The sequence below is a fragment of the Malania oleifera genome, chromosome 10 (genome assembly GCF_029873635.1).
Source record: "Malania oleifera isolate guangnan ecotype guangnan chromosome 10, ASM2987363v1, whole genome shotgun sequence".
NCBI lineage: Eukaryota > Viridiplantae > Streptophyta > Magnoliopsida > Santalales > Ximeniaceae > Malania > Malania oleifera.
This window is the reverse complement of record NC_080426.1, coordinates 12,644,623-12,660,657: the sequence shown is the minus strand read 5'-3', so window position 1 is coordinate 12,660,657 and position 16,035 is coordinate 12,644,623. Positions and strand designations below refer to the sequence as shown.

The 16,035-nt window shown below is 32.9% G+C and overlaps 1 protein-coding gene across 1 annotated transcript; it reads left to right on the top strand.

Annotated features, from left to right (window-relative positions):
• The first annotated feature begins 1,895 nt into the window (after positions 1-1,895).
• Positions 1,896-5,171, top strand: LOC131166509 (uncharacterized). The gene is made up of 4 exons (XM_058125107.1): positions 1,896-2,712; positions 2,860-2,943; positions 3,246-3,296; positions 4,896-5,171. The coding sequence occupies exons 1-4, from the start codon at positions 2,707-2,709 to the stop codon at positions 5,169-5,171; spliced, it is 417 nt and encodes a 138-aa protein (XP_057981090.1). The 5' UTR covers positions 1,896-2,706.
• Positions 5,172-16,035: the final 10,864 nt, after the last annotated feature.

Sequence of the window (16,035 nt, the reverse complement as noted above, 5' to 3'; positions counted from 1 at the left end):
TTTCCTCGTCAACGAAGTCCTGTGTTCATCAACGAAATTCTTAAAGCCTTCGTTGACGAAATCCTGTGTTCGTCGATGAAGCTTGGCAACTTTCCTTTAGTTCCTGTTTCCAATTTCCTTTCTTTTATTATTTTAATTTCATTTTTAAATTCGGGTCGTTACAATATTTATATAACTAAAACAAATTAAAAATATAATTAAAAAATGTTCATTTTCATCCTTAAATCATATAACAATTAAAAACTATGATTAAACTAATAAAAATATAAATATAACATTTAAAATCATAATAAAGTAAAAATATTACTTAATTATTTTATTCAAGTTTAACACTTTACAAGAATAATCATTTCATGCAAGGCAATTAAAAATGATAAAATATTTTCTACATGACTTTTGTGTTTTTCAAAAAAAGCTCATAGATATTTTTTATTTTAATTATATCCTAAATTCACATTATCATTTTGACTTTAACTTACTAAACCATATAAAAGATATAATTTAATCTATAAAAAGTAATTTTGAACATTAAAATATTTTAAGAATAGGTTGTTAAAATCATAAAATTTAGTTTCAATATTTTATTTTGTAAATAATTAGAAACTGACAACAAAATAAAAAAATTACAATATATATATATATATATATATATATATCTTTTTACGACATAGAAATGAAAATAAAAAAAGAAGAATGATATTAAATGGACCATAATTTTTTTAAAAGAAATAATTTTGAAAGAGTAATACACTTTGTTGAAATTAATTAATTAATTAATTTATATTTATTTGGTATAGGAAGTAGTAGTAGGTAATTTTATAATCGTGATTCTTTAATCTTATTCCACATTATTTCCCAATAACCAATAGGGGTGGCAAAACGGGTCATAATCCGTTGGGTCACCCAGACTCGTCTGTTTTAAACGGGCTTGGATTTAAGAAAATCAACTCATTTAATAAATAAACGGGTCACGGATTGACCTGTTTATAAATGGGTCAATGGGTTTGGGATTGGCTACTATTCCTATATATATATATATATATATATATATATATATATTACACATTAACCTTAAATCCTAAATTTCCTTGTGGCCACGGCTGCCTCCTGCTGGCTTTCGCTACCCTTGTCCCTTCTGCTTCGTCGCATGGGAAATGGGCGGCCATCTTCATCAATCATCGTCCGGTTGCAGGCTTGCAAAGTTACAGTATCCTTCCCTCTCCCACAAAATCCCAATCCCGACTCCACGGCTTCGCCTCTCTCTCACAGATGGTCTCATCTCCTACGACATATCCTCTCGCCTCTCAAGCCCTCGACTCTCGCTCTTTACTCTCGCAATCGCAATCTCACAGCCTCGCAGGTGACAGGTCAGTTCGAACTTCGACTTCGCAGTTCTCCACTCATGTCTGATCTAATCTGGCAGAATAGATCTGGTCATTCTCGGGGCTCGCCATCGTCTTTATCCCAGTTTTCGTCTCCATCTCCAGCTGACTCATGGTCATTCAGGTTTTACTGGCTTAGTGGTTTACTGATTTTGTTTGAACCTGATAAGTGAGGAAGCCGAGAGAGAGAGAGAGAGAGAGAGAGAGAGAGAGAGAGAGAGAGAGAGAGAGAGAGAGAGACTCTGAGAGAGAGTGAGTGAGGAAGCTTGATTCTCCTTCAATCGTGAGAGAGAGATGTGCTGTAATTTGGGATTTTTAAATAAATAAGAGCGAGATGTGCCGGGTTTTAAAATTTTAAAATAATAGATTTTTTCAAATGGATAACCCGCGATCCGCCCGTTTATTAAATGGGCGGGTTAGGGTTTATATGATTGGCACCCGTTTAACCTTGTTAGGGTTTATATGATTGGCACCCGTTTAACCTTGACCCGTTAAAGATCCGATCCATTTACGACCCAGCCCGTTGACGACCCGTTCGGACCCCCCCCCCCCCCCCCCCAAAAACCAAAGGGGTGTCTGTCTTGCTACCCCTATATAACGCATCACACAACCAACGGCGCTGAATAGGTACAGAGAGGTAAATTATCCATTTTCGTTGGCTGATTCTCCGTTTAGCCGCCGAGAAAAGAGTGGAAATGCAAGAAAAAGCGAAATAAAGGGAATTTGGAATCTTTTTTTTTTTTTTTTGGTTTTCATTACATGGGACGCAAGAAAATCAAATTCCACTTCGCTGACTGATAAAACTAGTAGTCCCATTCTCGATGATGCTTTTGCTTTATTGAGGATCGGGACAACATAAAAGAAAATTTAAGCATTGAATATTTTGATTATACTCAGTTTTTTTTTTTTGGCCACTAAACGCAAGACCTGTGTTCTTGTTTGTGTGGTGTGTGCGCATACCCATCAGCTGCTTGATGCTTAATCTGAGATGAGGATTTGTTTTTGAAGTTTTATTATCAATTTGATTTTCAGAAAATCAAGGAATATGAGTTACAAAATGAAAATGAAAATGAAACGTAAATCGACTCAACAAACTGCATTGGCCGCTCTTGGCTTCACCGATTAAGGTTACGTTTCTTGGGTCCCAAATAATGAAAAAATTGAGGATCAAGATTTTGACTCTATTGCTTTTTATGACATTTCCTCATAAACCAAATCAATTGTACTAGTTCATATGTTAATAGTATGCTGCTTTGAGTTTGTTCTAACTCCTTTTTTGTTTAAATTTGTTTGGTTGTTATGTTGGGAATGACTGCAATATCAGATGGAGGTATGTAAACTATCTGCTATACATTGTCATTCTTTCCCTTTTTTTTTTTTTTTTGTTTATACAACTTTGTTCCATTTATTAGTTTTATTTATTTTCTCATATTTTATATTGTGACCCATAACTTTGGCCAATTGTGACCTTTGACAGGGTGACACCAAGGGATCTGCTAGGGGTGGGGAAGGGTCTGCTAAAAAGGATCCAGTTGGTAGTCATCCTGGCCCAAATGCACTGGTGCATCCTAGACATCTTTCTTGTAGAAATTGTCCATTGGGCTCTGTTAGAATGCTTGAATCTAGGAATGATGAATGCAGGGAAGGGGAAGTACTGAAATTTTCTTATAAATGGATTGGTTTCCCAAGAAATTATGAGTCTTTTCGTTTTCTTACTCAAACAGAGATACAAATAGATGCATAAGTTTCATCTTTTCACTCCCTTCACCCTCGTTGAGATCCTACTAGAGGCTTTTCATTCCTTTAATTTTTTATTGATCAACTTATTAAACTTACTACATTTGTGATGAATGCTTCTTGCAGTCTGTTCATCAAGGATCTTTCACACAAGGAATGACCTATACAAATTCACAGGTAATGCTCTCTTTCTCTCTCTGAGTTTTTTATTTCATAAAAAACGTGGAAGTATAAATTGTAGTGGTTAAATATTGGAACTGGCAGTTTAGGGAATCATTTACAATGGAAATTGGATTAGCTATCTCTTGAGCTATTTTGTGCTTCCTTTTAAAGAGAAAAAACATTAACTAATACATTGTGCTGACGTAGTTAGCTTTAATTTTATTTGCTCTGAAGTTTGTTTAGTTTTGTTTTTAGAATTTGATGATGCCAATTTTTTGTTTTTGAGTAATTGAGTTTCTAATTGTTGCAATGGAAAGAATTTAGGAGAGCTAACAATACAGTAATGATTGGCAATTACATGGGCACTATCTGCAGCCAAACGTGCCTCACTTGAATGGTTTAGAGGATGAAGATGCTATGCACATGGCACCTCATTAGATTATGTTAATCAATCAAGATTAAGGGGCAACCTTTGGGGTGAAAAATGTGGACGATCAAGCTCCAAAGATAAGGTTTTGGAGCCTGATTTGCTACTTTTGTAAAAGAGGAAGGATCATCATAATATTTATATGTTTAGGTTGTCATCTGTTTATTTTCGATGAATACGCGAAATATGTTTCTTGTTTTATGTTTTGTTTATTTGAGCTGCTGTATGGGGATTAGAGGATTATCGATGAAATTATCTTTTTGTTTATTGGTGTTGTTTTATGGGGACAGGAGGAGTATCGTTGAAATTGTTTTTTATGTATTCTTTTATGAATAAGCAAGACTTATTATGGGCCTCACCTAATTTAGTAGCAACCACTAATCTCCATAGGTTGTCTCTTTCATGCATGAATCTCCACAACCATTTGCCTAGAAGAGCCTTATTCATAAGGTCCAAACTTCTAGACCCCCCAGACATGCAGTTTAACTATCCCCCATATCACTGAATGTACTTTGGGTTCCTTTTGATATTGTTTTGGAGAACCTTTCCTGCCAAGTGGGCAATTAGGAAGAGGACATGAAATAAATAGGAAGATTGGCCAAAGAACTCTTAGGCAAAATCTATGAGGCTGCTGCTCTTGGAAAGAAACTGCCCCTTCCAGCCGACTGACCTCTTTGCAAACTTCTCAATGATTGGGTCCAAGATAAAAATCTTTTAAGTTTCACTCTCAAAGTGAGCCCAGGATAAGCAAGTCTAGGGGAGGTAACTTTTGTTGCAACCAATAATACTAGCAAGCCTTTCACATTCCTTACTCTCCCAAAAAAAGATGATCTCATTTTTACCCTAAACTCATACTTGAAACAGCTTTTAAGTAAAATAAAACACATCTCATCTTCAGTTTAAGATCTTCTTTTGCATAACTAAAATGATCATTTGCTTTAAAAGGCAATTTTGCCTCTGGGCATTTTGGGGCCAAGACACATCGAGGTACACCATCAAGAGAAAAAGGCGCACACCTTTGACACCTTGTCAAAGGAGGTGCACTTGCATAATGGTAGTGCATGCGTCCCCAACTATTTTTTTCCCACTGTTCTATATATAAACCCCAAACGCTCCCCCTGACCTCTTCAATCTCTCTCCTACCTTCTTCGCTCCAATTCTTTATACCCATATCCATGGATCTCCAGCTGCAACTTGAGCTCCCCACTCTCCAGCTGCTCCTGATTCGGGTCGGCACGCCGGATTCCTCCGACACCACAGGCGACGCCGGCTGCCCTGTTGATAACAACCGTCAATCAGCAGATTCAGAGGCAACCGGCGATAACTGCTGCGCAGTTGATAACAATCTCCAAACTGCATGCGATTCTGATGAATCGTCGTGCCAAACGCCGGCTTCCGAGGAACAGAAGATTCCGGCGATCCTGAGCTGCGCGTCAGCGCCGCGGAGTCAAAAAACTCATTAGGGTTTGAATATTAAATGGCAAAATTGTCATTTTATTTTTTCATTCACTCATTTTAATTGAGGGTTATGCAATAAATTTGTCATTTAATATACTAAATAAAAAAAAAAAATAGCTTAAGACTCTAGACATGGGAGAGTCATGTCTTTTCATTTAAAATAATATATTTAAGTGAAAGAAGATATGTAGACCTCGAATACTATCGTTTTAATATTATATATATATTATTTTTTTAATTTAAATTATAATTATATTATTTTTTAATTTAAATTATAATTGTATTATTTTTCCAATTAAAATTAAAATTTTTTATTTACTAAAATAATATAGTATTATTTAATAATTAGCAACAATCTTTTTATTAATATATATCTATAACATATAATTATTACAATAACTTATGTTAAAATAGTATTAATAATTAAATTAAAAATTTTAATTTATATTTATAGATTATTTTTTTTATTCAAATCTAGAATTTAATTAATACTTTAACATATATAATTAAGTCCTCATCGTGTGTGAAGAAAGCTTAACATGATAATATATAAATGCGATATCTAATCTTGTTCTTTTATTTGAAAAATATGCATTTGATGTACAAAAAAGTATGGCAAATATTTTCTCATGGAAAAAATAAGTTACCTTATCAACAAGTGAGATATTTGAAGTTTGAACAAATCATACTATTGCAAACTAATTAATAATTAAGTTTTATATGTGTTCACTATTTGTTTTGAGGAAACATCGTTAATCATTGTCATCATGCCTGCCTTTTTATACCCAAAAAAAAAAAAAAAAACCAACATGAAATACAAGATAGGCACCCTATAATGCCAACATGAAAACAAAATAAATCCTTAAATTAAGAAATTTGTTTTCAAAGACAAGAAAAGTACTTTGAAAAATCAAGCTGAATTATACTTATATTTGACTTAATTTGTATTTAGGCAGTTATCGATTTAAATACTGTGACCAAAATGGGTTGAAAATTAATGGGAGGAGAGACTTTGTTTTTTTCGATAATTCCAAAAATGAACTTGGAAGAAAATTATGTATACTTTTCATTATCACATAATATATATTTATATTAATTCATAAATATATATATTGTTTTCTGTTTGTTTGTTTGTTTTTGTTTTCATTTTTCAGATGTTAAATATTAGGATTTAGGAATTAGGAACAAATGGTTGCAGTAAGGCTTCAAGGGGGATGAATGAATTGATCAACATCCATATATTATTAAATCAATTAATATAAGGCATCTTCAATGGAATATTCAAATTCAAAGCAACATGCTGTAGAATTTAAATTGTTTTAAATTCTAAACATGATAATTGACCTAAAGCCAAATTAACTGACCTCAATTCATGAGTCTTAATTAAATATTATTTTTGTATTAAAATTTAATTTAGTGGAGTTCGAAGAATAGAGAAGCAAGTATCGCTATGTTTAATTACGGGTACGCCGCTTCTTAGCGCCGGCAGCAACCTTGAAACTTGATTGAAAGAGTTCCTCGAGCTTTTCTAGTGGCACGATTTGGTAGAATTCCAGCTCCCATGACAATCTCCTCTTGCACAAGACCACCGCCCTTCGCTTTCTCAGTGCTGGCGAACAGCTCAAGACTGACGGAATCTTGTGTTCTTCGAAAGTCGGCGTTCGGCACATCGATTGGTCGGAGTCCTTAGTGGATTGACAATTGATATCCATCACATGACAATCGTCAATGCAGCATTAGCAAGCTAGGAATCACAAGAATGAGAGAGGAAGATGTAGAAAGCAATTAGCTGGGAGAGCTTATTATAGTGAATTGAGGATTAAGGCAATAATTACATATTAATTAGAATTATATTTATAACCATCAAATAAGCAAATGTGTTAAAGAAAATTTGATCATATATGATCATGATATACATGTGAATGCATCTTTAAAAAAAAATAATAAAATCACGAGATTTAATGCGCAGACTCTAAAATTGTAACATTCAAATCTAAAATTATAATATTTAAAAAATAATTAATATATAATTATTGCCTTAATCCATTTTATTAAATATTGACATGTATAGGTCATCCATTTTTCATATTAAAAATTTTATTAAATAACCATTTTATTATATTTATAACCATCAAATAAAAAAATGAAAAATGGATTATATGCACACGTTAATATTTAATAAAATGGATTAAGGCGATAATTACATATTAATTAATTTTTTAAATATTACAATTTTAGATTTGAATATTACAATTTTAGAGTTTACGTATTCTATCTCGTGATTTTCTTTTTTAAAAGATGCATTCACATGTATATCATGATCATATATGATCAAAAAATTTTTTAATACATTTGTTTATTTGATGGTTATAAACATAATTCTAATTAATATGTAATTTTTTTTTGAAAAGGTAATATTATTAATAAAGGAGACACCAAGCAAGATGCTTAGAAACTCCAAAAAGACGAACAAAAAAAAAGGCGAAGAAAAGAACCCCTCCCAAAACAAAAAAAGAACACAGGAAATTCCCAAACTGAAGAAGAACCACCATAACCCTGCAAGCATACATGTAGATCTTCTAAGCAAACTGTAATTACATTGAAATTGTGGATTTATTTAGGTTAAAAAAGCACAGACTAAAGTGAGGAGAAAACCACGGGAAATAGGAAGGAAATTGAAACTAGATAGGAAGATTGCATTGAACTTTTGTCGACAAAATTTAGAGATTGAGAACGGACTGAGGTCACAGATGCAATTGCAGAAAACCTATGAAAGCCAAAATAACTCACGGTGTGATAGGGGAGAAATGAACAACCAACAGAGAAATCAAGGCACTAACCTCGAGGATATGCTAGAATACAGTGAAATTCTTCCTAATCCAAGTTTGAGAGAGAGGGGTGAGACCTAGACCATTAATGGAAGAGATTGGAAAGACATCTAGAGTGAATTTCTGCGGCAGAAAGGTAGTGTTCCCTAAAAATTCTTCTATTGCGCTTTTTCCAGATCTCCCAGCAAACTACCCCCATAGCAGATGCCCTAAGATTCTTTAGTAAGCATTTAAGATGCATAAAATTCCAAATATCATAGAATGAACTTATCTCATAAGGCATGACAATCTGTAATTGTAGGGAACAACATAAGGAGGACCGCACTTTTCTGCTAAACTGACAGTGAGTGAGAAGATGATTAACATTTTCAATATCTTTCTTGTAGAGAAAACACATAGTAGCCAAACTCCTACCTCTTTTTTGAAGGTTATAAATAGTTAGAATTTTGTTATTAATTGCCAGCCAGCAGAAAACACCGATCTTTGTCAGGATGAAAATGTTCCAAAGTTTGATTGTCGGTTTAAGACGACTTTGGTGGGTGTGCTAGGCAAGAACAGTGTAAAAATTGGCCACCAAAAATAATTTGGAGCAGTTAAGATCCCAAGAACATGAGCTAGCCCGGAAAGCTTCTTCTAATCGGAGTTTTATAAATTATCTTCAAAAGCTCTAGCACATGATTTGCCTCCTTCCCTCTACTTAGACGCTTAAACACCAGACTCCAAAAGAGGGCATTATTATGAAACTGTACGATGTCTGAAATCTTAGTCTTTTGTTGAGATGCCACGGTGAAAAGGTTATGGAAGAGGTTAAAAAGGGTGTCTGAGGAGGCCCATTTGTTAGTCCAAAATTTTGTTTTAGTCCCATCCCCCACCGAAATCATCACTATAATAAGCTCTCGGCCTATTGGTTTCTGCATCTTTCTTTCTCATTCTTGTGATTTGTAGCTTGCTAATGCTGCATTGACGATTGTTGTGTGATGGATATCAATTGTCAATCCGCTAAGGACTCCGACCAATCGATGTGTTGAATGCCGACTTTCGAAGAACACAAGATTCCTGCAATCTTGAGCTGTCTGCCGGCACCGAGAAAGCAAAGGGCGGTGGTCTCGTGCAAGTGGAGACTTTCATGGGAGTTGGAATTCTGCCAGATTGTGGCGCCGGAAGAGCTCAAGGAACTCTTCCAATCAAGTTTCAAAGCTGCTACCGGTGCTAAGAAGCGGTGTACCCGTAATTAAATATGGCGATACTTGCTTCTCTATTCTTCGAACTCCACTAAATTAAATTTTAATACAAAAATAATATTTAATTAAGACTCATGAATTGAGGTCATATATATGGTCAATTATTATGTTTAGAATTTTGAACAATTTAAATTCTGTAGCATGTTGTGTTGAATATGAAAATTCCATTGAACTTATTGAGGCCTTATATTAATTGATTCAATAATATATGGATGTTGAGAATTTGTTTTTATTTTCCTTATGCTTTGTTTTTTGGTATCGTGTTGTGTTTTCTTTTGCTTTTATATGTATGGATCAATTCATTCATCCCCCTTGAAACCTTATTGCAACCATTTGTTCCTAATCCCTAAATCCAAGGCCGGCTCTTCATAATATGGGCCCTAAGCAAATGATTTAATTAGGGACACTTAATATTTTATTTTTATTTAAAATTAATTTTTATAACTTTTTGAGATGTAAAATCACTAATTAAAGTTTTATATTCAAGATTTTCAAGTATTTCTTTTTCAAAATTATCACTAACTATAAATTGACAAATTATGTAAACAAATAAAAATAAAGTTAATAAATCTATAAAAATAATAGATTGAAACAATATAACCTGATTATTATCATTCTTGTAGATCAATCGGCGAGCGAGACTTTAGAGATATCAGATTCTTGCCGGATAAAATGCACTAGCCTCAAAACTTTCAAAAAAAAATTTAGAGTGAAAACAATAGAAAAATAATGCACAAATACTAAAATCAAAATTAAGGCTGATGAAAATTACAGAGAGTAGGAGGCCTGAAAATGATGAACACGAGAGCCGGAGTAAAAATCACAGAGAGACCAAGAGATGAGAGTGAGAGAGAGTGTGAGAGATGGAGAGGCAGAAGAGATGAGAGTAATAGAGAGTTAGAGACATACTAGATGTAGTCAATTTCAACTTTCAAGAGTTATGTCAAACCATCATAAGACATTGAGACTTGAAAAAGAAATAATTAAATTACATTTACTTTACATTTTAAAATACAATTTCATTTATTTGATAGTGGGAAAGTCAATATATGAGAAGAGAATATCATAAATAATGTTAACATTATTATATTAAAAAAACAATTGGGGGCCCCAAAATTTTTGGGACCCTAGGCAAACACCTGAACGACCTTCTGACGCTGCCAAAATCCTAATATTTAACATCTGAAAAATGAAAACAAAAATAAACAAACAGAAAGCAATATATATTTATGAATTAATATAAATATTTATTATGTGATAATGGAAAGTATACATAATTTTCTTCCAAATTCATTTTTGGAATGATAAAAAAGGACAAAGTCTCCCCTCCCATTAAATATAGTAGCCATGTGACCCTTTAACACCTTTCAACCCCTCCCTTTTTTCTGCCTCTCTCTCTCTCTCTCTCTCTCTCTCTCTCTCTCTCTCTCAAAATCAAAAGCTAGAAGTTCATGAAGAAAATCAGGTGTATCAATCCCAAAGCCGAGTTGGTCACAATGATTAAATAGATAACTGCCTAAATATAAATTAGATCAAATATAAGTATAATTCTTCTTGTCTTTTTTTGTTAAGTTTTTTTTTTATTTAGTATATTAAATGACAAATTAATTTCATAACTCTCACTTAAATTGAGTGAACGAAAAAATAAAATGGTAATTTCAACATTTAATATAAACCCTAATGAGTCTTCTGCTTCCGCGGCGCCAGCCGGCAGCTCAGGACCGCCGTTATCTTGTGTTCCTCAGAAGTCAGCGTTCGGCACGACAATTTATCAGAATCCTCTGCAGTTTGGAGATTGTTATCAATTACGCAACCTTTGTCGCCGGTTGCGTCGGAATCTGGGCCGGCGTGGCCTGTGGTGTCGAAGGAATTTGGCATGCGGACCCGAATCAGCAGCAGCAGCCAGAGAGTGGGGAGTTCAAGTTGCAATTGGAGATCCATGGACATGGCCATGAAGAATTGGAGAGAGATGGAAGATTTCATGGGAGCGTTTGGGGTTTATATATAGAGCAGTGGAAAATAAAAAATAAAAAAAAGTAGTTGGGGATGCGTGCACTGCCATAAATTAGAAAAATAATTATATATATATATATATATATATGAAGATTAATGAGCAGTCAATCCTGCCCTAATCATAAAAATGAAATGCATGTTTATGTGGAGTAGGAAGTTTAAGCTTTATTTAAAAAAAAAAAAAGAATAATTATACTTTAGCCATAAAAGAATATGTGTCGTGGCTGTTGTGCTTGTGTCTATGTGTAATAGAGATAAAATTTAATATGATCCTCGTGGCCCACAGGTCATGTTGAGCATAATCCGAGGATTTTTGTTACTAATACTTTAGGCCAATTGATTTTTTTTTTTATTTGTTTGTTAACATTGTGATATTACTTTTGATTTTCGAATAGCTTAAGTATAGGAGGAGGTTATGGATAGTTTGTCAATAAAATCTTATACATTGTGTACACTTAAGACATATTTTAAATGATAACATCTTATCCACATAATTCTTCTTCTTGTGAATTATTTACACCCTATAATATGGTTAAAAGAAATTACTAGAGGACTACTAGACTCATTAAGGTTTGAATTAAGTGGTGATGAGCAATAATATATTTTATTAATTGAAATTTAATAATTTGAGCATGCATGGTTAATTTTGTGGAGTATTGCTTATTTTCATAATCTCATTCATTCCAATTAATGTATTTTTTTATACAGAATCAAAATTTCAAGCTTTGGGATCTGATCTATTAATGAATAAAATTAATTAATTAATGAATGACATGAATTGATGTGGGAGCCATGAGTGGATAAAAATATTTTTCCATGTTTGAATTTATTTTAAAAATAAAAAATTATTTTTTAATTTAATTTATTTAAATTATATTTTAATTTTAAAATATATACTTCTAAAAACTCATCCATTGGATAGAGTCCTTGTAGTAACTAATAGAATTTGAAGGGAAGAAGATAGTAGTATAAATAGAAATTAAAAAGGAAAAAAAAAAGACGTGAAAGGAGAAAAGAAATTACCAAAGTTGAGTGATTTTGAAGTCAACAAAAAATAACTTGACAATTGGAAAAAGAAAAAAGTGGATTAAACGAGTAGGATTTTTTTAGAAACTAAGTAAAAATGAGATTAAAGGGGAATTGTGTTTGTAAATTAGGGTTTGAAATGATAAATTAATAGTTATGAGATGTTTGTTGACTTTGAGCATATAATTGTATGTTGACTTTGAGCATGTAATATCTTTATAACATATGTTTTGAATACCTTTCCTTTAGTGGCAATTTAGGAGAACATATCTCCTAGAGCATTATTAAGTTAAGTCTAGTATACCCCTAATGCTCTTTGCCAAGTAGTAAGGACATACTTGCTATGCTTAAAGTACAAGTCATCTTGGACTTAGGTCTATTTATCCCTACTTGGGATAAAGTAGCATGCACACCCTCACAATCTCTATAGTTAGGCTTGTCCTATAGGATTTGTAAGCAATGAAACAATATTTGCTATTGTGAAACATTTGACGTCATTCCTCCAAAATACAAGGCAAAGGGATTGAAAAAGCCTATTTTTGGGAAAAAAGGTAGAAACCTTTAATTTTCGATATGAAAAACTTAGGTGTTGAATAAAAGTTCAGAAGCATGCCATGGTAGGTAGATTCATCTCTTATGGACAAGAGATATTCTTTAGTTACATAATCTATTTTTTTTTAATGATATATGATTTAAATTTTGAAACATAGTAAGTACATCTAGCCTATAAGCATATTTTATCCCTCCATAAGAAGTTGAGTGTTAGGAAAATTAATTATAACAACATGGACACTACGGACCATCCAATCCTAAATTCATCTTTGAATATGAGTCATCACTAAGAAATCAAACTAGTAAAAAGTTTCTAAAAACAATCTCTAGTGCTTACCATAAGATATCCCATCACGATCATTTAGAAATATCTACCTAGGGATTCTTAGTTATATTGACTCGAAGATAGAGTATTCACTCTATGGTTGATTTGAGAAAAACTTCTTAACCTTGGTTACTGTAAAAGCATTCTTTTCCCCCGACAAAATGCTACCATAGAAAAATACTCCAGGACCAAATGACACACTTACCATGCTTAAATCTCAAAAATGAATTCTTCATAGGAAAAATGTCAATTTTGATTGCTTTGGAACAATTTAATGCATTGACAAAATAGCTTTCGAGTTATACTCAAATCTGATAAGCATCCCCTTGATGTATGACTCATTATTTGGATGCAAATAAAACCAAAGTAATTCAAGAAGAGGTTTTCTTGTCATTGGAATTATCTACCTCTTATTTTAGATTTACTTTGTTAAGATATTTGCTCAACAAAAGCTTCAAACGCTCAACAAAATTCTTAGGAAAATTTAATATCATATATTAGAGCTGCTAAATTGCCACATAATCCAATGTCTCTTACCTTTAAAAGGAAAATTTGTCCTCTATAGTGGCAATAATAAATTATATTTTTAAATGGGTGATCCATTTATTAATTAGGCGAATTTGGATTTACACATTAGTCATCCGTTAATAAGATGGATTAACCAAATTCGAACCTATTTAACCCTTATCCGTTTATGACCCATCCGAACTTGGCCCGTTAACCTGTTTTACCACTCCAACCCATGCAAACTTTCTCAAACACACACACACACATTCTTTTATGGGCAAATTATAATTACTCATTTTTTATTTTATTTTTTTAAAAAAGGCTTAAACTTCCTACTCCACATAAACATGCGTTTCATTTTTATGACTAGGGCTGGGTTGATTGCTCATTAATCTTTTGCTATAATAATAATAATAATAATAATAATAATATTATTATTATTATTATTATTATACATCCATATATATATATATATATATATATATATATATATTCATATGTACATCCAATTGAATTAATTTGCTAATAGATGGGTGCATGCATCCCAACTATTTTTTTTCCACTGCTCTGTATATAAACCCCAAACGCTCCCCTGGCCTCTTCAATCTCTCTCCTACCTTCTTCGCTCCATATCTTCATACCCATATCCATGGATCTCCAGCTGCAACTTGAACTTCCCACTCTCCAGCTGCTGCTGATTTGGGTCGGCATGCCTGATTCCTCCGACACCACAGGCGACGCCAGCTGCCCTGTTGATAACAACCGTCAATCAGCAGATTCCGAGGCAACCGGCGATAAATGCTGCGTAATTGATAACAATCTCCAAACTGCATGCGATTCTGATGAATCGTCGTGCCAAACGCCGGCTTCCGAGGAACACACGATTCCGGCGATATCCAATCTTGTTCTTTTATTTGAAAATTATGCATTTGACGTATAAAAAAATATCGCAAATATTTTCTCATGAAAAAAATAAGTTACGTTATCAAAAAGTGAGATATGTGAAGTTTAAACAAATCATACTATTGCAAACTAATTAATAATTAAGTTTTATATGTGTTCACTATTTGTTTTGAAAAAACATCGTTAATCATTGTCATCACGCCTGCCTTTTTATACCCAAAAAAAAAAAAACCAACATAAAATACAAGATAGGCACCCTATGACGCAAACATGAAAACAAAATAAATCCTTAAATTAAGAAATTTGTTTTCAAAGACAAGAAAAGTACTTGGAAAAATCAAGCTGAATTATACTTATATTTTACCTAATTTGTATTTAGGCAGTTATTGATTTAATCATTGTGACCAAAATGGGTTGAAATTTAATGGGAGGAGAGACTTTGTCTTTCTCCATAATTCCAAAAAAGAACTTGGAAGAAAATTATGTCTGCTTTTCATTATCACATAATGTATATTTATATTAATTCATAAATATATATTGTTTTCTGTTTGTTTGTTTTTGTTTTCATTTTCCAGATGTTAAATATAAGGATTTAGGAATTAGGAACAAATGGTTGTAGTAAGGCTTCAAGGGGGATGAATGAATTGATCCATACATATAAATGCAAAAGAAAACAAAACAATATACCAAAAAACAAACCATGACAAAAATAAAAACAAATTCTCAATATCTATATATTATTGAATCAATTAATATAAGGCATCGATAGGTTCAATGGAATTTTCAAATTCAACGCAGCATGCTGCGAAATTTAAATTATTCAAAATTCTGAACATGATAATTGACCTAAAACCAAATCAACTGAGCTCAATTCATGACTCTTAATTAAATATTATTTTTGTATTAAAATTTAATTTAGTAGAGTTCGTAGAATAGAGAAACAAGTATCATTGTATTTAATTATGGGTACCGTAGCTATATGTGTAGATCAGATATCTACGTTAGATTAGTGCTAACTATTCCACGAGGGGATGAGAGATGGATAGTCGATGTGACTTTCAATAGAGTGTGGACGTCCACCTGGCAGTACAGATTAGGGTGTGGCGGGCCCATCGTACTTACCGACATATTTGATTCGGCAGTGGTCGGCCTGCCATTGTCTAGTCCCGCCTTCGGGCTACACAACCCGTCATAGGGGGTAATACATGACATTAGCTAGCTATTCATCCTGGGTGTATATTTTTAGTATTACAGTTATAACCGTTGTTTATGTATGTTATGTTTTATTAATAAATATGAAAGTTTATGAGAATATGATACTTTATAATGAATGTTATTAACACGGAATGTACTGTATATGTATAATTCTATTAAATGTTCATGTTGTCACACAGCTGTATTTAGTTTATTTTCCCTTACTGAGAAGTGTCTTACCCCAAACTTAATTAATTTTTCAAGAGCTCCTGAGAGACCG

What these genes read in the sequence shown, in the direction of transcription:
- LOC131166509 (XM_058125107.1), top strand. An exon ending in ATCCTGGCCCAAATGCACTG is followed by an intron (nt 2,944 to 3,245) that starts GTGCATCCTAGA and finishes TGCTTCTTGCAG; the next exon opens with TCTGTTCATCAAGGATCTTT. An exon ending in TGACCTATACAAATTCACAG is followed by an intron (nt 3,297 to 4,895) that starts GTAATGCTCTCT and finishes ATGGATCTCCAG; the next exon opens with CTGCAACTTGAGCTCCCCAC.